This window comes from Numida meleagris, chromosome 6 (genome assembly GCF_002078875.1).
Source record: "Numida meleagris isolate 19003 breed g44 Domestic line chromosome 6, NumMel1.0, whole genome shotgun sequence".
Classification (NCBI taxonomy): Eukaryota; Metazoa; Chordata; class Aves; order Galliformes; family Numididae; genus Numida; species Numida meleagris.
This window is the reverse complement of record NC_034414.1, coordinates 9,210,709-9,234,503: the sequence shown is the minus strand read 5'-3', so window position 1 is coordinate 9,234,503 and position 23,795 is coordinate 9,210,709. Positions and strand designations below refer to the sequence as shown.

General features: G+C 35.8%; 1 protein-coding gene across 7 annotated transcripts in view; it reads right to left on the bottom strand.

The window, feature by feature from the left end:
• Window positions 1–23,795, bottom strand: part of SBF2 (SET binding factor 2) — a 243,563-nt gene that overhangs the window by 53,768 nt on the left and 166,000 nt on the right. For all 7 annotated transcript variants that reach the window (XM_021401517.1, XM_021401520.1, XM_021401521.1 and 4 more), the window contains 6 exons: window positions 16,761–16,829; window positions 3,853–4,023; window positions 2,020–2,282; window positions 1,124–1,296; window positions 783–856; window positions 187–382 (listed from right to left, as the gene is read on the bottom strand). In XM_021401517.1, coding sequence (XP_021257192.1) covers window positions 187–382; window positions 783–856; window positions 1,124–1,296; window positions 2,020–2,282; window positions 3,853–4,023; window positions 16,761–16,829 — 946 coding nt within the window. The remainder of the gene's footprint in view (window positions 1–186; window positions 383–782; window positions 857–1,123; window positions 1,297–2,019; window positions 2,283–3,852; window positions 4,024–16,760; window positions 16,830–23,795) is intronic.

The window sequence follows — 23,795 nt, the reverse complement described above, 5'->3', positions numbered from 1 at the left end:
CAATATGAAAATAAATATTGTGATATCTAGTGGAAAAACCTATAGTAAAAGGCCACCCCAATATGATCACCATGAGAAATTTCTCTCAGAAGTAGATGCATTTTGATGCTGATGCTTAAATAGATGGACAGGTCAGCTTTATCTACCTGAAGTGCCCCAGTTTTATCACTGTTGAGTTTTTCTTACCCAGCTGATCATGAGGAGTGCCTTTAAATATAATTCTGTAAGTAGTAAGGAACAAAGCTCCTTCAGCAGGGAGGATGTGAGGACCTCCAAGCAGTCCTCCTGTAGCTTCCTCTCTGCCATCAGGATCCAGTAGCACACGGAGACCTTCACAAACAAATTCTTCTCCTGGCAGTAAAGCTGGTCGTAGAATTTTGGGCTGATGCAAATAAAATAGTGTAAGTTTGACAGAGATACCAGTATTATACCTCAGCCTAGTTATATTTGGTGTAAAAAGATTCAAAACAAAATTTTTATGAGATTAATTCCAAAGAAGGGAGATGCGAGTTTGGACTCAACTAAGAAAAATGGGTCTCAAAAAACAGTGGGTATGCAACAGCTTGTTTATGATCAAAAATTTGGCTCTAATAGCTTTGTAAGTTCATATTTCAAGTGACCAAAGCCAAGCACTTTATTTATCACTGGTGGAATTTTTCTTACAATGTTTTGATGTTTCCTCCTAACATTATGAAGAGGAAAATAATAATAAAAAAAAAAGATGACTAAACTGCATGATTCTAATACTTGTAAAGAATACAAACATGTTTCATAACACTTGCCTTCTGTATTGGTGGAAGCCTTCTACTCTCACGATGGACAGCCTCCAGAGTCTCTATGTGCATTGCTACAATGCCTGGAAATCAGTAATACCAAAAATGAAGTCTGGCATAATATGAAAGAAAAAGTTGCAATCTAATTGGAAATCGGATATTCCAAAATTCCCAAATTTAACCATCAAGGAAATAGTTAGTTGAAATTCAACAGCAATTCTAGTCTAGAAAAAAATCTGATCTTCTATGTCCATGGAAACTAACTGTAACTAAAATGTGTATTTCTTTCTTTAGAAAAAAAAAAGGAAAAATGAAAGACTACAAATGCACATTTTCATCACAGTTCTTACCTGGTATCATGCAGTGAAGACCCTTGATGTGATCCTGTGTAACTCCACTCTCTGTGCAAACCTTGTCAATAAATCTGGTGATGAAGCGTACAACTGCATTTGCAACATCGTTGTTCTCAGAGTCCTCAAATCCACTTTCAGTGTCATAACTCTCTGCAACACTGCCTGCAATACTATGGACATAAAAACAAAAAAAAGAAATTTCAAATGTGAAAAATTCAGCTGGTGAAGCATATATGATACCTGGGGTAGGGAGTTTGATACCCAGAGGCTACTCACATCAGAGGCCTCATACAGTGTTCTACAATTTTATCAAATGGGAATTTTGATTGATCAAGGTTGATAATAAAGACAATAAACAGAGAGGGAAGAAGTCTTGCTATGAAATCCTGATTTGTGTGCTAAGTAAAGTAATTCCCTTTATACTCCTCCTGCCTCCTTAGTAACCTAACATTTGCCCCCAGCATTATAGCCATGTTCAGATCTTAAAATCTTTCTTGCTTGAAGCTGCAGCAGCACAGAAACTGTGATCTTAAGGATGTTATACATATGCTTTCTTGAGTTTAGGTTCTTGAAGGCCTTTTTTCAAGTTACAGAAAAACTAATGGTCTTTCTCATCACACCCTAGTGTTTGTCTTCAACAGTCACGTTACTAGACTAAAATTCTTACTGAAGCAATAACATTCTTATGTTCCCTTAAGTGGCAGTAAATTAGCCCAGATAAAGTTTTACCATTTGAGAGGAATCATGTTAGATTTTTGCTCCCCTTAATTAATTATCTTGAAAGAATTAGCTTGAAAAGAAGAAACTAAAATGATCCGGTATTTAGAGTAAGTCCTGAAAACTAGTATGTTTTCAAAAATAGTGAATATCATGACATGAGCATGTGTACTCACCTGTTTGTGACAATACTGTTGCTTCCACTCTCCCAGTCACCAGTCGCTGATGCTCTCAATAACTTGTTCTTACTTGTATCTAGTGGTACTAGCAGGTAGACCATGAGGTTAGCAAAATGAATTGCCTGACTGAAAACTGTACTTTCCTCATTCTGGACTAGCTCCTGTTGAGTTTGTTTATTAAGAGTTGGCCACAATCGCAACTGCTCTGCAGCCAGATCCATTGCTGTCTTATCATGGTCCAGACCTACAGAATTTTTCTCCTAGAAGACATACAAATACACACTAAGCTATGATTCAAAAACGACGTTTAGTCAAAACAATGTTTAGCCAAAATTTTAAATTAAATTATTTAAATTCTTCCATTGTTTAAATTATATATTTATTTAAAAAGATAAAGCAAGTAGCTACATGCAGTAGGGTTTAAGAAGAGTATAATTACGGTAACTTGAAGGATTGAAGGTAGTTTACTGAAATATGCAATGAGCATAGTACAATGTGAACATGTCTAACTTAATAACATCATCTCATTCTAGATTTTTTTATGCTACGCAATCTTTTATGTTTCTTCAGATTAGTTTACTGACTTTAATTATAACTGCTCTCCTTAATTTTTCTGCTTAGCTCGCATAACAAACATTAATCAGATGGAGCTGATTACTTGATGTACATGATATTCTCCAAGTTTTGAAGATGTTCAGGTGAGGCAAGCTTTTATATAAACAATTTTCAGATCAGCTGAAACATTCACACCTTTGCATGTTGGAGACCAATTCTAGCACTTGCTCAGAGCAAACTAGGTAGACAACATGTAGCCAAATTACAATGCAGCCTCACTAAATTAGAATTAAAAAATCAGGCAGCTGATACTGGTGACATAACACCCGTTAAATTATTAAAGAACGCAGCATCCTACAAATGGTTTTTCTTCATACTAAGTAAAGTTCAGCTAATTTAACCTACAAACATGTGAGACAGCGTAAAATGGCTTTAGAAAAGCAGACAATGCCAATCAACAGACACCAGCCTAGGGTTTGGTAACAATCTAACACTAGACACTAAACTGCTGCTGCCTTAAGCTGTTGATGTAACAGAACTGTTGCTAGTTGTCACACTGTTAGAAGTTACTACTCACAGGAAAAACCTACACCTTTAAGTGTGGAAAAAATGATACAAAAAGTGGTGTTACCTAAAAATCTTAAGGGAACAAGGGGAGTTTTACGTTAGCTGTTTGGAAGGAGTTCTTCACTCAGAAGGTGGTGAGGCACTGGCAAAGGCTGCTCAGAGAAGCTGTGGATGCCCCATCTCTGGAGGCGCTCAAGGCCAGGCTGGATGGGGCACGGGGCAGCCTGAGCCAGTAGGGGGTTGGAACCAGATAGTCTTTATGGTTCTCTCCAACCTAAGCCATTCTGTGACTCCACAATAAGGATGATGGAATAAATGTATAATCTGAAATAAAATCTCCACAGTTTAGTAAGATGGATTTACTATCTATGGTTTTTGCTAAGTGCACAAACTTAGAAGTTCAGAATTTTAGAAAATACAAGTGATAAGTTAGGAAAACACTGCCTTCCAGCTTAGAAAAATTTCTTTCCAGTACCAAATGGTGTTTGCGTATTAGCTAAATAAGGCATCTTTTTCTTCAGAAAATTACGTACAAACAACAGATTTGCATTAAAGTTGATATTCTAAAAGTGAAACATTTATTTTCAGAAGAGTAATTGTAAATGTTTAGACATTTTCTTAATCCACATTGAGACTTTCACAGGTTAAACTGGGACATTAACAAATAGTACAGCTTCTTATGCCTTGATATTTAAAATATTCTCCTACCTTTTGTCTCGGTTGTACGGCATGGTTTTCTTCTTTGGCTGTAAGGTAGAGGGAACGAACTTGATTTTGCACATTGCTATAAAAGGTTGTTTCCCAAAACTGCTGGTTAGTCCAGATGGGATGGTCTTGTACACATGTGTAAGCAAACTGACTAACTCCAGGTGCTAATTTCTGAAAGCAAAAAAAGTGCAAGATAGACAAAAAACTCCTATTATTTCATTTTGAAGTCTACGACTTGAGTATTGAAAAATTTAGCAAGCCAGTTGTACACAGTGAAACATGCAGCACATCTTATCTTTTGTACTGTAATATAAGAAAGAGAAATTATCTCTTCTTTTGAGCCCTTGAAGAAATTAACATACAGGAAGCTTGTATACAAGCCTAATGCATGCTATTGCTTTCTTGATTCACAGTAGAAAAATGAGACTCCGGGGGGAAAATTAGGGGATGATAATACAGAACACAGTTCTAATACTAAGTATTTTCCTTATCAGTAAATTACACCATTATTGTCCTACACCATATAAATATTAAAACATATGAAAATTGTTTATCATTTTATCTAGAAGTCAGAACTACAGCAATGAAACTTAGAAGTGCACATGACAACTGAGTCCTTCCAATAAGGCTGTATTTGTTGCACGAGCAAAAGATCAGATAAATTGTTATCTACTGCACTGCATAACACAAATTCAGCTCCTGAAAGAGTACTAAAGGGGTACACTCCTGAAGTCAGAGGTGTCTGGATCCTTATACTAAGGTCTCAAACAAAACCAGAATTGTTATAGTACCCATACTCAGTATAAACACATTTTTTCCAAGTAGGTCTGTTTAATTCAGTGGCGCTAGTCTTTCAGCAAGTTGCTTAGTATTACTGACAATCACATACAGGGAAAGGAAATTTATTTCAAGGACTCCAGTTATGAAGAATGCAATCTTATACAGTATATTCTTGCTTTCTGAAAAAGTCCGCATAATTGAGTTGTATACAGCACATAGCAAAGAAGCACGTAATCTAAGTATCTGCTTCTTTCTACAGCAGAACTGAAGAATTTAGTACATCACTGGACATTTAATTTAATGACCTTCACTCTCAATATACTACACATACCAAAAGGTACACTAGAAGTAGAATTGACATTAATGTTTACAATGTAAAATAATTTATTCTAGAGTATAAATACTACTTCATTTCACATTTATAATTGTACAATCGTACCATCAGCCACTACATATAATCCTTCTTAGTAAGCACTAGGAACACTCAGGTGGAAGGCTAGAAAATTGTTACTGAAAATGTCAGAGACTGGTTTACAGATTTCTGGTTTTGCAATTCTTTGAACTGTGTTTTCCACACTATGCTCTTCCAAGTACAACATGAACTGAAAGTTCTGATTGTGTGCCATTTATTCATTCCCTATCGAAGACAAGGTCCTTTGAAATGGTATGTTTGAAGAAATGATTTGCAACATGCTACAGAAATTTAGCCAATTGAAATATCTTCTTGGAATTAACCAACAAAAACTGCTAAATATAAATTTGATTTCATCAAGCACCATTTCATCAAAATTCCATAACTTCTTTAAAAAAACTGCCCATGTGGAAGATGCAAATTACATTAAATGAGGTTTTTGTTGTTCTATACAAGCTGAAACATAGGAAGACTAGACTCCCAAGTTTCAGTTGTGATGCAGTTTATGGTAGTTCACAGGAAATGGTATCTGATGGCATAGTAATAGCTCCCAGCTCTAAAGTAGCTGTTAAATCACAGAACAGAACAGCTCAGATAGTTTTCTACTGATCACAGTGTGGCTGAGGTTGGAAGGGATCTCGGGAGTTTGTCTGGTCCAGCCCCCTCCTTAAGCAGGGCCACACAGAGCAGGCTGCCCAGGCTCAAATCCAGGTGGCTTTTGAAGATCTCTAGCAGCAGAGACTCCACAACCTCTCTGGGCAGCCTGTGCAGTGCTCTGTCACCACCAACCCCTGCAGTAAGTGTTCCACAACGTTCAGAGGGAACCTCCTGTCTTCCAGTTTGTGCCTGCTGCCTCTTTGTCTGGCACTGGGAGCCACCAAAGAGCCTGGCTCTGTCCTCTTTGCACCCTCTCTGCAGGTATTTACACATATTGATGAGATCCATCATCCCCCGTTACACACCCTGAGCTTCCTCCTCTCCAGACTGAACAGCCCCAGCTCTCTCAGCCCTCCCCCATGTGTGAAATGCTCCAGCCCCTTCATCATCTTTGTGGCTCTTCACTGGACTCTCCCCAGTAGTTTCCTGTCTCTTCTGAGACTGAGGAGCCCAGAATTGTACACAGTACTCCAAGTACGGCCTCTGAAAGTTTGAATGGAAGTTTAAAGTCATTACTGTAGGTCCATAAGAAATGTTCCAGAAATAAAAATGAAGCAAATGATTTTCACATAGGTATGAATATGACAGAAAAGCCGAGGGGTTTTCAGATCTTCCTCCTGCACTCATGATTTAAGACCACTAACAGCCATGTATGAATCACAGTTTTTAAAGGACAGAGATTTATGTTCAAGTATATCGATGTAAATCAGTACTGACAGTTAACTTCTAGACGACATAAAAATAGTCTGTTTATAAAAGGATGATAGAAAATCCATTAAGAAGCTAAACTGTCATAAATAATATCCCTCTCATCACCTGCTGAAAGTGTTGAAACAAACGGCAAAACCCAGTAGCGGCCAGAGCACTGAATCAAAGTCAGCTCAGCTCTGCCAATTATTTTGGGCAAAATCGCTTTGGATTTTCACCATGTTTCTGTTGATTTATTTGTGAAAAAGCAGTATGAATACCAACCTTAAGAAGTGCATTGCTCCCAGGCAGTCAAAATCCCTGCATTAAAATATTTTTGGTACAAATAGAAGCATTCCACGAAGCTAAGTGTGTATTATATTCTCTACTCCGAGAGTGCTTAGTCAGCCTAGAATGGAAACTACTCTAATGCGTCAACTGGGCCCCATGTTTACTGCTGCATTGAAATAAATTTGCAGAGGACTTCTATGATTAAAGTAAGACAGAATTTCAGTGTTTTCCATCAAGCAGTACTAAACATAGAATCATAGAATCATAGAATTAGCTAGGTTGGAAAAGACCTATAAGATCATCCAAGATAAGTCCAACCATCCACCTACCACCAATAACCCCACTAAACCATGTCTCTCAACGCTATATCTAAATGTTTCTTGAACACCTCCAGGGACGGTGACTCCACCACCTCCCTGGGCAGCCCATTCCAGTGCCTGACCAAATATATAGCACGAATCTTCACCTACCTCGTCAATGGACAGCTAAGCTATACTGACATGTATAGTTTCTTTCTCCCTACCCTAATAATTAATTTCTGCCAGACAGGATGAATGTATGAGGAAGCAAAAAAATTTCCTACTTATAAGAGAGGATTTAAGGACTCAAGCCTAAAAAATTTCCCAGAAGTAAAAAAAAAAATAGTTCTGAACAGAGAAAGTCCTTTATCTAAAGCAGTCTGCGTAACAGCCAAAATGAGCACTGAGGTGTAAGTTGTAATAGCACCCATAAAATGAGTTATATTCTGCAAAGTACACTGATTTCTCTCAAAAGACTAAAGGCACTTAAACAACAACAAAAAAAAGACCATCCCTCCCAGCCACAACACATATGAAACAAATGTCACCCATATCAAAATAATGATTTACATTCTGCAGTCTGAGAAAACACAAGGTAGATTTGGGACGTTCTATGTGTGACTACATGCAATTTCCTGCCATCAGGCATTATATTTGTATTACTCCCACAAGCAAAATAGTATCAGCCTAGATGTTTTTTGCCGTTTCCTGGCACTGGATACTTTTGTTTCAGAAAATGATACTTGCAGAGCTCCCAGAAAAACTGTGAGGTGCAGGTGCTCCAGCAGCTTCTTCATGACACTGCACTATTTAGATTGTTTTGGGGGAGGGGGGCGGGGGGAAGCATGCTTTATGCTGACAACAACTCATCCATCACTATCTGCTACATCACACAAGCTTAAAGAAGAAAGCCAGTTCATTCTAGCAAAGCAAAGGACCAAGTTCTTCATTAGAAAATTGGAAAGTGTAGAAAAATGAAAAGAATGAAAAACAGAATATGAATATACCTGAGACTGCTCTTTTCTCACAGGTTACCTAAGATTTCACTGCCTAGCTCTTGAAAGAGCAAACTCAAGAGCACTGTATTTACAGAAAACTGACCTTCATGAGTAAACTCCATTTCTGTCTCCAGTTTGTATTCTTGGCTATGGATTCAGATATTTTTGATGAGACAAGGAAGGAAGAGAGGGAAGGAGCTTGCTGCTAAATGCAAATAAAAGCTTCCTCCTCTACTCCTCAAGGAATCACTGCACTACGGTTTATCTGCTTGACTTCAGAGAGGAAACTCCCGCAACACTTGCGAAATCACTCGCCAATGTTCCATGCATACCCAAGGGGAGCACAGCACTCCCTCTGTGTTGGGTAGTATTCTTCCTGGAAATCTGCAAGTGTAAGTTTACAGGTCATCCAGGATATAGTAGGACAGCTACCTGGAAGGGTTATTCCCTACCTTAGAGCTGTTTATGCAGATATTCAGTCAATTACCAACCATCGCATACCATGAATACGTATCACTTACTGCACGCAACACGCTGCCCCTCCTCAAGCCAAATTCTGCATACAAACATATTCTACGACCCAGACTGGCATTCACATGTCTGCTGTACTCACACAGACAGCTGATGAATTCCAAAGACTTCTAACAAGCCCAGAGGACCACACTACATAGACTGACCTGTAGGAGTGAGGCTTATCTATATATTAACTTTGCATACAAAACTGCATCACACCATGCATGTATCAATATTCAATGCGGCATACAAATATTGAAGCAAACATAATTATGTCTTCAAGCCTGACTGAGTAATGGTAAAATATATATATATATATATATATCAATTCAATAAGTGAATAATTCCCACTTGGTCTAAAATGTTAAAATGTGGGAAAAGGTCACAAGAGCATAAGTAAAGTTGGAAAACAAGGACATAAAGACAAAAAATGATAAACTGAAGATCAAGCATCTTCTCCCATTCTCCAACCTCAGATACATCAAATAAAACAATCTGCCACCTGTCCTACTTTTCAAAAGTCCCCATGCAGGATTGTATGCTGATTAATTTCTATTTTAAAATACGTGTGAGCAGCAAGTGATTACCTTAGACTGCTAATCTCCTATTATTTAACCATGAAAAATAAAGGAAGTCCAATTCACTTATAACTCAGCGCTACCTAATCACTTGTGGGCACACTGAACCAGCAGAGGGCAATAGAATTCTAGAATTTTGCAAAATTGGGATGTAATTCTAGATGGAGTTTTACTTCTTGCATGCATTTTCTGGCAAAAATGACTTAAACATCTAAATATATACTTTCTTTAATCAGAAGCTGCTAAAGATCATGTATAATTTACTATATATTACTTAAAGCCATAGAGAGTATTCTCTAAATATCGATGTAAATGTATCAAGACAGTTTGCTAACACCAAGGTACATGTAAAACTAAATAATCCACAGCAACACACTTCTTTCTAAAAAGAGGTAACAGAAAGATTTACAAAGTTCTGTTACACAGAGATCACACAAAGTAAATAACAATCACCTAAAAGGTTGGATGCTCAGAAGGCACAAAAAAACCTCCCAAACCAACCAAACTAAAACCAACCAACCAAATCATTTTAGAATTTCACAGTTCTAAGTAAGGTTGGATTCCAAGCGGATAATACGCTCATTTGTTTTCTCTGCCAACAGAGGACATACCACGTTGCTTTTTTTCTTAAATCTGATTTCGTAACAGAGATTACGATGACTTTGTTCACCAAGGTTTAGTTCTATTAGATAAATGACAGATTTCACAAATTCACAGCTGCAGTCTTGAATCAATCTTAAAGAGTTTTTCAAATTGTGACAGAGCTTTCTGAAATTGTTTAAAATTTCACCATAGTCCTTTGGCATCAGGTGAGTCAGCAGCTAGTATGCATCTGTGTGACTGCATTTATCACTCTGGGAAATCCCAAATCCTCTCACCAAAGAATCTGAATTACTGATGTCCTGACATGAAACTTGAAGCCTGGTTAATAGAGCATCTATTCATACTGAAAGGGGGAATAAATGAATCAATTTTAAATCCATTTGGCCACAACCACCTTAAACTGTTGATGAGATACCTAGTATAGAAAATTCACAACGTAACAGGCAATGTACACAAACACATAAGCATTTATCTCCTTCACCACCTGTAAGCATTTGCTGTTTTCTGGAAATATAAAATACCGCTACTCCAACCATGAAAAATAATTATGCCCCAATGAAACTGATCTCATTAAAACTAAGGAATTGTATTTTCATGTGGAAACATATGCTTCATTCTTCTGGACATCAGTGATAGAGAATTGAAATGGAACTTACAGATATGGAAAAATAATGGGACTCAGTTACTTCAGATTAATGTTCCTTTAAGATTAGAAGCTTTAATGGAGATTTTAAATAAACTACCAGAAATTCTTCTGTGGTGAAAATTCTAAATGAAGAAATATTTATATAAGGCTATAATATCTCCTGGAATTAACAGTAATGTAAAGGGATGTGCTATGACTAACCCTGTTACGCACAAACCAAACCAGAACTCCATGTCGTTGGTAGAAAATTACTTCAAGTGGAATCAGGATCAATTATAAATTATGTAAGCCAGTGCTTGTGGCAATACAATGGAAAGAGCTCTGTTTGTTTCAAGAGATAGTGGATCAGTTCCCCAGAAACAGAACTAAGCATTTACTGCAACATTTATCTTCACTTTTTATTTTATTTAGGGGAAAGGAGGGAGTGGTTTTTTTTCCCTTTTTTTCTTTTTCCTGACCAATTGCTTCCCGCCACAAACCACAGAGGAAGACAGCAAAGTTCCCTTCATTTTGGTCATGATGTTATCATTCTGGGAAAGCAAGCTTCTTCAAGAGAGCAAAGTTGATTAAGGACTTCCAGAAGTCCTTGTAAAGACAAAGTTAAAGAAAAATCGTGTAATCTCTCCCACAAATGTGCTCAAGAATCACATCATACTTTGCTGCTTTCCATTTTCCAGATTTTTTTCACATAAAAATAGCTATGAACTTGAGATACACACTACCTGCAAAGACAAAAAAATCTGTTCTGCAGACATGTATCCATTCAAAACCAACGTATCCAAATTAAAATATTAAGGATCAGAGACACGTTGACATTTGTGATACTGCAAAACCAGTCAACCACAGCTAACAAGAACCCCCAGATTTCTGTCTTAACTTAAAAAGTATGATTGCTTTCTACAAAAATAATTTGCTGAATTATAATCTTTATATGAAAGGATCTTCTGATGAATGTAATAAAAACACTTGACTGGGAGAGTGTTTGGAAATACTGACAGAACTTTGACCACCACTGCACCACTTTCTTCAATGACCACACTCAAATTCAAGAGTAGCTACCAAGTAACTACATTATCCTCTCAAAAATTCACTAAAATACTGCTTTTGTGTCACGTCCATAAACTAATAGCGTACTACATCATCCTTGCTGCGCCTTAAGCTGTCTGGCTTCACATACTACTACTTATTTCAAATTTGTATTGTAAACTCTCAAGGATAGGGGTCATTATCTTTGTGTTTTTTGGTACGAAAGACAGACCAGTTGTTATGGTCCACAATTAGGGCTCCTGGATTTTTCAGCAATGCAAGTAATACTAATGTAGACATTTGATAATATTGGAAATGGTCCTTAATCAATATTTTGCCTGTCAGATTGATTACGTGCAAGATGACTAATATCTCCGAATGAAGACTTGTTATATAAGACGATATACAGAAAAGTAACGGACACATTACATTCCGACTTCAAAGCATAGCTTATATTGTAAATATACTGCATGGTGGTTTTGTTCAACTCCAGAAGTCTAGGAATTGACCTCATCCTAAAGCTTAAACATCTATTTTTTCCTTACAAAATATGCATCACCTGAAAGGAGTAAAACCCACTTCTAGTTCTGCAAAACGATGCCTGTATATCATGCCATTTTACATTTTCCCCTCTCATTACCACTGTCTCTCCTTACAAGCCAAACTGGTGTAAGGAGCTATAATGTTATAATGTCTACTTATGTGAAGAAGCTCTGTTAATAAAATAACAGCAAAATGCAACAGAGAAAGCTAATACATAATTCTTTTGATACTTGTATCTTCGTTAGAAGTACTGCAGAAAAAGATTTCTTCACTCCCATGTGATTAATTGCACTACTGTCTGCATACATTTTCTTCTTTGTGGTTCTGTTTCTTCCATAGCATCTGCTATATTATACAGGTATGTTCTAGCTGTTTTTAAGCATGAGCCTTAAAACATTTTTTCATTTAAGTAATCACCGATAGAATTTATGGGAATTGATTAAAAAAAAAGAGTAAGAACTCCACTAAAAATGATGTTATTTAATACTGTTTCAGTCATGAAAACATTCAGATGGACTAAGGTACCATCAGAACTGGTAGAATAGAGATAGAAGAGGAAAACTAACAGAAGAAGACAAAATTTCTTGCCAGGATAATAAAGGATGTCTTTCAAGATGGGAGTTTCCTAAACTAAAGCCAACAACTCAAGAGTGGAGACTGCTAAGGTAAAATCTGTTTCATCCCACGCATATTAGAGTAAGGTTTAAACGATGAGAAGGACAAACAGTAGTTAGAAGTAAGGTTGAGAATCTATGAGTACAGAACGCTAACACCCTACAGAAATTTTTCTAGCTTTACAGATGGCTAAGCAGCAAGTACTGCTGTGTATCAGTATTACCTAGGCCAACCACAGGTGAGGAAGAACACAGGAATGACAACTCATGTTAAATGTTAAAAAAAAAAAAAAGAACACAAGAATTTTGCTTTTCAAAATCAACTGTGTCATCCACTAACTGCACACAGTTTCACGGTATTTACACAAACTCTAAAATAAAAATTAATATGTTATTTGGTGTAACGTAACAATGATAATATTAGTACATTTTATTTTTTTTTTTACCATACAGTTGGGCCAATATTCTCGATTCCAGCTGATACTAACTCTAAGATTTGCCTGATAAAGACACAAAAATGGAACTGATTCCCACATCAGCCTTTCATCATGCAGTTTTTCTGACTTGTAGCTGATGCTGAACAAGAGAGAGCACATTTCCAATTATGATGCCTGTGTTACATAATTAACTTGGAATTGAGTGTCTCTTGGAAAGAGTTTGATGGCAAAATATACAATATGATAAACCGCTCTGAAATTCTCTAGTACTGCCTCTTTCACCTTTACAGAATGCTCTTATCCTTACAACTGGTAGACTTTTCAGAAGTAATTCTGTTAATTCTACTTTCTTCTCTACAGAGAAAGGCGTAGGTGTACGGAGTACAAACGAGAAATGGGCAGACATGTTCATGAACATCTAAGCAAAAACCAGAAGATTTCACTGAGCGCTATTCCACACAGTATTTCTCTAATGTTTCATTGAGTGTTATAGAATGTAATTAGCATCCATAACCAATTGAAATTTTACTCAAAATTTGACAGTTTACAAGCATAAAGAAAAAAAGAAAAATCCATCCTGGCCACCAGCGTTTTCCAGAAGGATGAGACTGGAGAACATCGCTTCGGTTGAAAAGGGAGGGAGCAGGAGAACCAGGGTGACTGTGGCTTGGAATAGCACTGAAGAAGAGACACTTCGCTCACTCTGCCTGTTGTCCAGTGGACAGTGTGAAACTGGTGCTTACAAAAGATCACTGCTCTTGCAGCACACTGAACCTTCAAGAAATACAGCGCAGTCTACATTGCAACTTGCCACCTTACAAAGAGACATAACTGAAATGGTATATCCAAATTTTGTGAATTTGACAGGGCCAATTATACGACTACCAATCTGCATTCCTTCAAGAAGTAATAAAATGAAATCAAAATTAATATATATCCTTTTCACCTAGCCCTTTCCTGCCACACATAGAAAGAACTCTTTACTGTAGCAATACAGAATAGTACATTTCTATCTTATTACACACAGAAAGAAATGACTGCATGCCAAGCAAGCACAGACCATCTGTACCCCCAAAAATACATGGAAAAATTCATGTATAAGGACATTTTATTTATATTGTTTCAATTTTAAACAAAATTCCAACAGTATTACTAATAGTAAACTAAAACCTTTTTCTAACCCAGAAGCAAAAGATGTTTGTTTTTGTGACATTAACAGTACACATTAAAATGTCCACTGTTACTGATGAGTCATATTTTGCTCGTGTCTAATATTTAATTTTTTTTTAAAGAGCATTGTGAACATTTTTTCTAGAAAAATTCAAGTCTTTCTCCAGACCAAAAATATGTAACCAGTACTGATTTCTTGTCTATTTAATCCTGCAAGCTGTTAGACTACTTCTGTGATCGAATCCTATCTGCTCAAGTTTTACAACAGGCCAATCACCAGAGTTCAAGAGTAGGAATTCTGAAATTTTGGTAGACATTGCAAGAGTTGATAGGATGCTGCACACAGCCTAAAGTTTCCTGTTATTTTGATCAGATACATGTAGAAATACGCAAGACCAACATCTATGTAAGCAAAGACATCAGGATACGGACAAAACCTGTCATATGACAGAAGCATGTTATTTACTTTATATATTTTATACTTTATTTATACTTACATTTTATTCTTTAATATCTATTTTATACTGTTTTCCCAAGAATATTTTTAAATACTTGAAGGCTAGAGCTTCCGCTGCTTCGTGAGACCCTTCTAGAACCTTAAAACATCACCTCTAGGAATACATTTCCCTTTCTACTCAGTTTCTTGGTTTCAGTTGCTGGACTCATATGAAAGCACATCTTTCTTATCATTTGTGCCTCTCAAGCAGTTAGTGTCTGCACTGTGTGCACCCACGTAAGAAAACCTATTTAAGAAGAACAAGCAATTTTTTCATTAATGCTTTCTTTTATGTCAGGTCACAAAATGAACGTGTATCCTCAAACTTAACATTTCAGATGCACAACAGTCCTCGAACAATGGGATTGTGACACTGCGTAACTTCATTACTTCATTTCAAGTAACAGGAATTACATTAACAATAAAATGTTTTAACAAAACCCCATCAAAATTTCCCATAATACTTCATAATAATAGCAAATAGAGATGATACCATATCTATTTAATTGATATAATTCTATGGTGTTCTTAGATTTGTTACAGGTATTGTTAACTTTAATTGGAATACAGTTGAGCAGTAACATCAACTGAACACAAAAATGAAAACCCATCACTGTTAGATTCCCAATTCCTATCCTGGCTACCAAGAACACTGTGTATTTTCAATGTGGCCATATGAAATAATATTTAATATGCTTCTGGCACTAAACATGGTGTTCTGATAACAAGAACATCAGTAAAAACAAGCGCATACTTCCAAGCACTACTTCACAATTTTGGAAAGGATAAAAACAATCACACTTAGAAAAGAAGCAAGACATTTTTGCATATTGAAGCAGCAGTATTGTAAAACCTGCACTTTGTCTACAGAAAAACGAAATACAGCTTGAAGAGTGTATGCATGAATATATGTATAAACAACATTGCATATGCTAATTTTGTGAAACAGAGAAGCAATTCCGTAGAAAAAGCCATGGCACAGTTTGACAATGCAAACGTACCAGCTTTGCCAGAATGTTCTTTTAATAAAAAAACAATTCATTCCACCAGAATGATTTGAACTTCAGTTTGTACATTCCTCTGGACTTATCAGAGACAGAACAGCAATATGCCTTGTTACGTAGCAAAACTTTTACCAGTCTAAGATTTCTATAAAGAAAAATCCAGCAAACAGAAGACTTATAAGCTGTTAATTGATATGTTAGGAGCACGAAGGTCAAGGGAAAAAAAGTTGTAGCAGGATTTGATAGGATTTATTCCCAAAACAGGGAAAAAGGAACATTAGTTTCATTTAACTCTAGAGCGAGAATCCCTCCAAAAGATTATGAAGGGAAATTTGAAGGAGGTTAAAGAATGTTACTCATTTTTCTTAATTTAAGAATATTCAAACAGATCATTGTTTCTATGCAGGTTCATCTCAGGTATAACATAATCACTCCAGTCAAGGATGAAATACCAAAAACCTCTGGAGAAACTGAAAAATGCTTCAAAAAGTTTCACTTAGACTCAAATTCCAAATAGAATGTATAAACTGTTAATTTTAACTAGTCACTATAAAGTTTGTCTACTGATCTTATGCTCTGAAAAACACATCAGTTTGTGTTTAGTATGAATAACTTAGTTTTATACCAAAATAAGTACTTTTGCCAAACAATTGTATCTAATGGGACATACCAAAGGGGACCATCACTGAACCTGAGGATTAGATCTGGGAAAAACAAAATTCTTTTTCTATTATGCATTAACAGCTGGCTTGTGCAAACAACAGTCAGGTTACTTTATTTTTTTAGTTCAGGTCTGGAACATTAAAAAATCATCATGCTACTTACATCTGGGGTCTCAACTTCTGAACGTATAATTTCAGTTAAATAGTAAGCAGGGTACTATTACACAAAAGATCTCAGTGATCTTTTTGTGAGAGAAATCGTGCAAGATCTCAGTACTTCTACTGAAGCTTAGAAGTGTATAGAAGAAATTATTCTACATTCCATGCAGCTTGCCTTCTCCTTGACTGTGTAATCAAAACTTTACTAATCTTATTTCAACACTCACGATACCAATCATGCACCTCTCATTTTTACTTTTTTCCATTTAACAACAATGTATGTAAAAACATAAAAAACAGGAGTGCTTTTTATGAATGTTACTGAGGACTCACCCTATAGAAAGCAGTTGTCAGGGGTAGCAAGGCTGCAGCAACACTATATTCTTCTGATGATGAACAATCCTTCAAGAGAAACATATGAAGAAATTAAGCAAAATCATTCTCAATCTCATGTGTAATATAATTTCATTTCAGCCTTATGAAGTCCCTCTTTCTTTCTTAGATGTAATGCATATTGTGATCTCTTGATATAACATAAGACAAATATAGGGGTGTGGGTGTGTGTGTGTACACATACATATTGTGCCTCAATTTGTGCTAGATGGCTATTGCCAAGATTTTTCAAATTTAAGGAATTTATTAGCAGTCTTCTCCATTCCTATGCCTAAAATACAGGTTCACCAACAAAATTTATGTATAAATGTATTATTCATTTAGGAAACAATAAAAATGTAACTTGCTTCCATTTAGGTACACAGCAAATCTGGACATTTTGTAAAATGGAAGTGGTGTGATGACCAAAGAATGTACTTTCAGGAAGTTTACATAAAGAAATGAACATTTATTTAATATGAAATAATCACCTCTACAGCCTCTACAGAAGCTTGGTTTAAGGTTAACTTTAAAAGAAGATGAAAATCCACCCTCTTCCCATCTCAGAATGCCTCACTCAACAGCCAAGTGTGTCATTCGTGCCTCTCTAGGCTGAAAATGTTAAGCCAAAGTAAATCAACTAGTAATTGCACTGATAAAAATACTGATTTTACTGCAGAAGTCTTTTAAGAAACTAGATTTGGAATGTAACCTAATATTTTGAAAAACAAACTATTTGATTTTTCAAGACTTTAAAAACAGAACAAAAATGTTCAGTGAGTTAAAAAAATGTACTACTTTCTTTTTTTTTATCTTTACTCGATTTTTCTTAATTAGTTCTCTGCCTACCCTGAGAAACACAACACACATACTCTTACTAGACAAATGTAGCACCACTGTGCCACTGAATGATGAATGAGAAAACAACATTAATTCTATTAATTCTATGTAACACCTGATCAAATTACAAAATTGAAATGTCACAAGGGCTCTCCTGCCAGAGTTTTCATGTTAGAATTAGAATTAAAATGCCAAATTTAAAATACGACTTTACAACATTCAGAAATACTCCACAGTTTCTAAGGAAATACATTACCTTATTTCTGTACGTGCTTGTCCATAACCAGTTACCAAACAATCCCTCCTGATTGTTTCAAGATATCCACTTAATCCTTTAGCTCAAATTATTTGTAAGAGTTTTGGCTTTTACCCAAAATATACATAAAAATATTTTTATTAAAACTGAGCAATGCATCTTCACCTAAAGAGCATCCAATATTCCAAGAGCTAACATATGTCTCAGAGATATATATCACCACCACATAAACAACATCATGTATTATTTTTCCATTCCTTCTTGCAAGTATGAAATTCTCTACATACTCTCTGTCAGCAGTACCCCCTGGACTTGTAGTATGGAGGTATTATCTACATATATTTTCCTCTGTAGCATGTGACAAAACCTGTAAAATGATCTCAGTTTGGAATGAAGTACAATACTGCTGTTTTGAGAATAGTGAAATTAACCAACTATTTATCTTCCTTCTAGTAGCGTGACAGAACACAAGAGCTAACGGAGCTGTTATAGTGAAATCGTAGCCTCTCAATTTACATGCAAACCAAAGTACTGGAAATGTCATATATGTATTGTATTTAATGAATTTTGGCAGTTGAAACAAAGAAATGCAGCTGCTTTACATATAACAATGTCTTTACCAGTCGTGAAAAATATCTCTTACAGAAGTATGCAAATCAAATATAAAAATAATTAGAGCTGTTTTCTTACACTGCAACACAATAAAGTTGAAACACAAAGGGTAGTGATGGAGAGGAACAAATATTCTCAACAATGTATTTTTTAGAAACAATGCCTTATGACAACGAAATTTGGACTTCCATCATTTGGACTGGCACGTGCAAAGTGCTTTGAATCCACATCTAAGTGGGGTGAAGATCTGGCACATATTTTGACAATACTGATCACGTATTTCTTTGATAAGTAGTCAATGAACTCTGCAGCAGACTGGAAGTTTTAGAGTAATTCAGATACGCTAAAAGTACTTTGGCTAAACTGAATTCAAAAATTATTTTAAAAGTTATTTTTCCTCATACTACTTACCTTGATAATATATTTGATTTGATGTTCTACTCAGCTAAGTATGAAGTAAAACAGTTGTGGTTAGATACTAAGAAATGACAGCTAGGAAGCTGCAGATTTAGGCTGCTTAGATGCATGGGCTTGCTGGCACCTAGCGAGGCACCAGAGGCTTTTGGAATCATGTGGATGGCTCAGGCCTCCAGTACTGGAAAGGAGAGACAGCTCTTCCTTGATTTCAGAACAAGTACCGACCTGAACTCTTATTTAGAAAAGGTAGTTTGTCATCATCAAATTGAGAATCCCTCCACAGTCTGATCCTAGCAATGAACAGCAAAAAAAAGCCACCCCAGGTAAGGTTTTTTCCTGAGGTGCAAGCCTGGATTCAGCAACTCCTTTAAGCATCTGCTGATGTCCACTGGCTACAAGAGCAAGTTCAAGGGAGAAAAACAGTGATAGGCACAGGCTTACACTCTTTGCTGAAAAGGTCACAGAAAATAATAACTGATATTTAGACATTTCTGCCTTCCCTTAGTCACATGATAAAAATCTGGGAGAGACATATTAAATACCTGATAACATTTGAAGTTTCCCACTCAAGTACTATTTTCCCTATATAACCATCTTGAAAATCTCTCTCATTAAGTGCTAGTTGGTAAGGAACATGTCTGTATTAAACTGTATGCTGCTTTGGACAATGAGCTTTTCAAATGGACACCACATTTTTAATAACCCATAGCAATCTGAGTATGCTGAAAACTTAGGACCCAATTCTGATTTACATTCAACAGCACTATAAATAAATGGAATAATTCACAAGCCTATCACATGAACTGAACATGCAGCGAATGCTTTCAACCTAATAAGCTAAACATGGCAGCTCTTGACCATGTGTGGGGCTTTTTGCTAGTACAATCTGCTGTAAGTGCTAAGATAAGACTTGCTAACGTAGCACGTGTAACATTGCTAACTATGTGCACAGTAATTACATTAGCTAAAAAGTACAGGTGAAATACCCATTTCAAATTTCCAGATGATCTCATTGGTGCTTGAATTTTTGTTATTATGAATATACTATGAAGGCAGATTTTTACTGAATTCTATTCTTTTTATTATTAATACCATTCATATTATGGAAATACTTCTGACTATCAAACCCAAAGCAATTAAAAAAAGAAATTGGTCAACTAAAGGAGTAGGGAGTCACCACATAGAACTCCAACTGAATTCAAAATTAAAATTTAATTTTAATGAGCTGATTTTACATAAATCATTTTTTCTTTTCTTTACATGAACTGAGTAACTTACGTATCTATACATAAATGCAATGTTGATGTAATCAAACTGCAAAAAGTGGCAGGCTGTTATCAAAGCCAAACATAAAACCCATCCAAATATATCAAACAACGAGAGAAAAGACATTCTAGCACCTCAGAAATACCCACGGTGCAATTACAGACATAATCTACCATAATCTCTTACTTTCCTTGATAGAAAAAAGCAAGACTTTCACTCAAATACAGATTATTGCCAAGTCTCATTCTGGTTTGAAAGAAGCACCTAAAACACTACAGGATTTCAAAAGAAATACCTATTCCATGTTGATCTATCTTATGACCAACATTCTTTATATTCAGTCTCAGCAGAGTTAAAAATCCAAGTAAACAAACTACCAGTTTTACATTGTACTCATTACATCTAATGCAATTATACGTCGCCTTGAATGAAACCAGACAAAAAATAGTTGTATTTGGAACGGGTGTTAATTTTAGAAGTATTTAATCTGCAAGATTTAACTCTACAGCCAAATCCATCCTCTGGAGCAATACTCAGAATTTGCTGAAATAAATGTAAGTACGACACTAATTGATTACATTACTTATTACTAACTTATTACTAACAGCTTATAATTAACTTCAAAAGAAACTCTGGAATCCAATTTTTCTGACATTTGGGATAAAATTTTCTTACTGAAATAAGCAAAATTGTCTTTTCAATGAAAATCAGTGTGCAGTTGCTTTCTGGCATTCATATGCAGTTTGCCTAGTAAAATTAGCATCACTGCTAACTACCGCTTCTTTATAATGGGATCAAAATTTCTTCTTGTCACCAAAGGTGAAATCCAACTTTACTGAAGTTTTTTTTTAAACTAGACACAATTCTTCTGGGACTTGAGAGACAGGATATGAAGACATACTTGGAAGACCCATATAGCTGATTACCTGTAGACTAATCTATCAACAGAACCATGAAAATACACAAGAAACATGGAAGATACTATCACACATTATCAGTTGCTGAGTATTTAATTCTCATTACTTTTAAAGCTTCACACTTTGATAAAGATTTACGCTATTTCAAAACTATTAACTCACAAAATCACATCTACCTTCATAAATGACTGTAGAACATTTTACATTTGTTACTCACTACTTCAAGTTTTTAATTTAACTTTTGTTCTACTTATGTACTGTTGCAGTGATTCTTGATAGATAAAAACAAAAATGTAATCTCTTACTATCTCTTGTTTCCAGGTTTAACATTCACTACAATCATGCTGTGAGCTTTTGAAGATGAATTTCTCAGATTGCTACCAAGTTATTGCGCGACAGCAGCATTTTGAGAGGAAGCCCATACTAGACAGACTTTGACTTTACCTGTGCTCTGAATTATGCCAGATGTAACATTTTCTTCACTTTCTATGGTCATTACATGACAGTGAGATTGCTGTACGTTACTACAAGTGCCAAAGCTGGTGACAAAGGAATGGCAGCCAACCTAGAAGAAACCTCGCCAATTTGTTTAGACCATGTGGTCTTTCTGCCTGACCATGAGCCTCCATAAGAACCACTTTCATTAGGAAACCTCAGATGTCAGCAATAAGATGCAAAATGTTGTAAACCTGCCTTTCAGGGAAGCAGGAGATCCCGTTCCATATTGGAAGGATTTTATTTCACCAATAACTTCATATTTGGCTTTACCTGACCCTGAATCTCATAGGTTTGTCCACCCTCATCACATACAAAAGACAGAATTTAATTGATACAATTCAGATGGAAGCACATGACCATATCATTTTTCATTGATTTTCTAAATGTTTCCTTTTGCTTTATTCTGTATATTCAGAAGTTATCAGTGCAGCACATTTTCTCCACACAACTGCATCGCACTTTTGATCTCCCAGCAAGCCAACACAGGCAACAACATTTTACTCAAAGACTTGTCGAGTTTTTCTCTCCGTGCCCCCACCTCTTTCTCAACAAATACATTTCTGTCTAGGATTCAGACTAGTAATTTCCTCTTTCTTGCAACAAATTATGTTTAGGAAATCAGGAACCTCAATTTTTATGTGCATAAATTACGCATTCTTCACAAAATTTTTACCGTACCCTAGAAGAATAAAAAAGCATTACTTTTTTCTTTTCTTTTTTAAGATACTGATAAACACAAGAATGCCATCCCTTGCGTCTAAGCACATCTGAGTTTCTTTAACAGAAATGCCATGCATGTTTCTGAATACTGTCATGAGGCCCATGGCAATAAAGTTCAACATACTCAGGCTGTAATCTTCTCCCAAGGAAATGGTTGGGATGCCAAGATGCCTTTTGACTTTTATTTCACAGCAGGGCTTCATTCACAGTGACTCTGTCCAAACCTTAAACTACACCAGCTGTGATAAAAGGTCCTGCATAGTAATTTGTAAAAAGTATTTGACAAATAACACTCAAATGATACAGTGCATTGTAATTCACGACTGAAAAGTGATCAATATTCATTAAATATTCAGTTGGAAAAGGGTGATTAATTCACAATACATTTACAGACTGCAGTACATGTCTAATGTCCCAGCAGACTGCAAAACCTAAATACTGGATACTTCATAAAACACTTCACAGACAGCCTGGTTAATTGAGCTAGTAAACAAACAAAAAAAGAAGTTTAAAACATTGGAAAAACTATTAAAATAGGTGCAATATTCCAGTGTAGTCCAATTATCTCTTAGTGAATTGGTTCATAAACACATGCTACACATATCTATGCATTCTAGCATTCATTTGGTGCACAGCAGCATCTCTAACAACTCATTAGCAAAGTCACAAACTTTCAAATACGTATGTAAGTTCACATTCTTTCATTTTATTCTTCTTTGTTAAGCTTCATGGGATTTTCTAATTTTAACACTTGCAATAAAAATGCATCACACATCATTAGTGCATATTTATATATATACATTTTAAAAACTAGTATGGATTAACACCCTTTTAGTATTAGATTTCTATGGGTATAAAAAGTGATTCATTGAGAAATCAGTTTTTCATTTTAGAAAAATACTGTTTGGATGAAAGAGGAATCTTATAGCTATGTTATGAAATGCAAAGAGTCGACAGTCATCTAAAACAACGGATCTACTAAAAGACTCTGGGTCTGTTTAACTATAAAGAGATTGAACAGTGGTTGAACAAATGAAAGTTGGAAGTAGTAGTCACTGAAAATTTTCCATTAAATAGCATATAATGCTAGAACCCTGTCATCCACCCTAGCTCCCTGTCTAGTTGTATCTCATAAACCTCCAGAGACAGGGATTCTACCATGTCCCTGGGGAGGCTGTTCCAGTAATTGATTGCTCTTAATGAAAAAAAAAAATTTCTTCTATCAAGATGAAACCTTTCCTAGTGCATAAAAGTTTAGATACTCAGAAAGAAAAACTATAAAGGAGACTGTTTCTGACGGTACAACAATTTTTAATTATGCTAAAAACCCTCACTAATATTACTGTAGAAAAGAGAACTTCCAAACTCTGAAGTTTCTTATAGGTACTTTGTCAATTATGATTGATTTTCTGGGGAAACAGAAACGAAAATGTTGGGCAAGACGTTCATAAAGGCAAGGAAAAGGTTCAG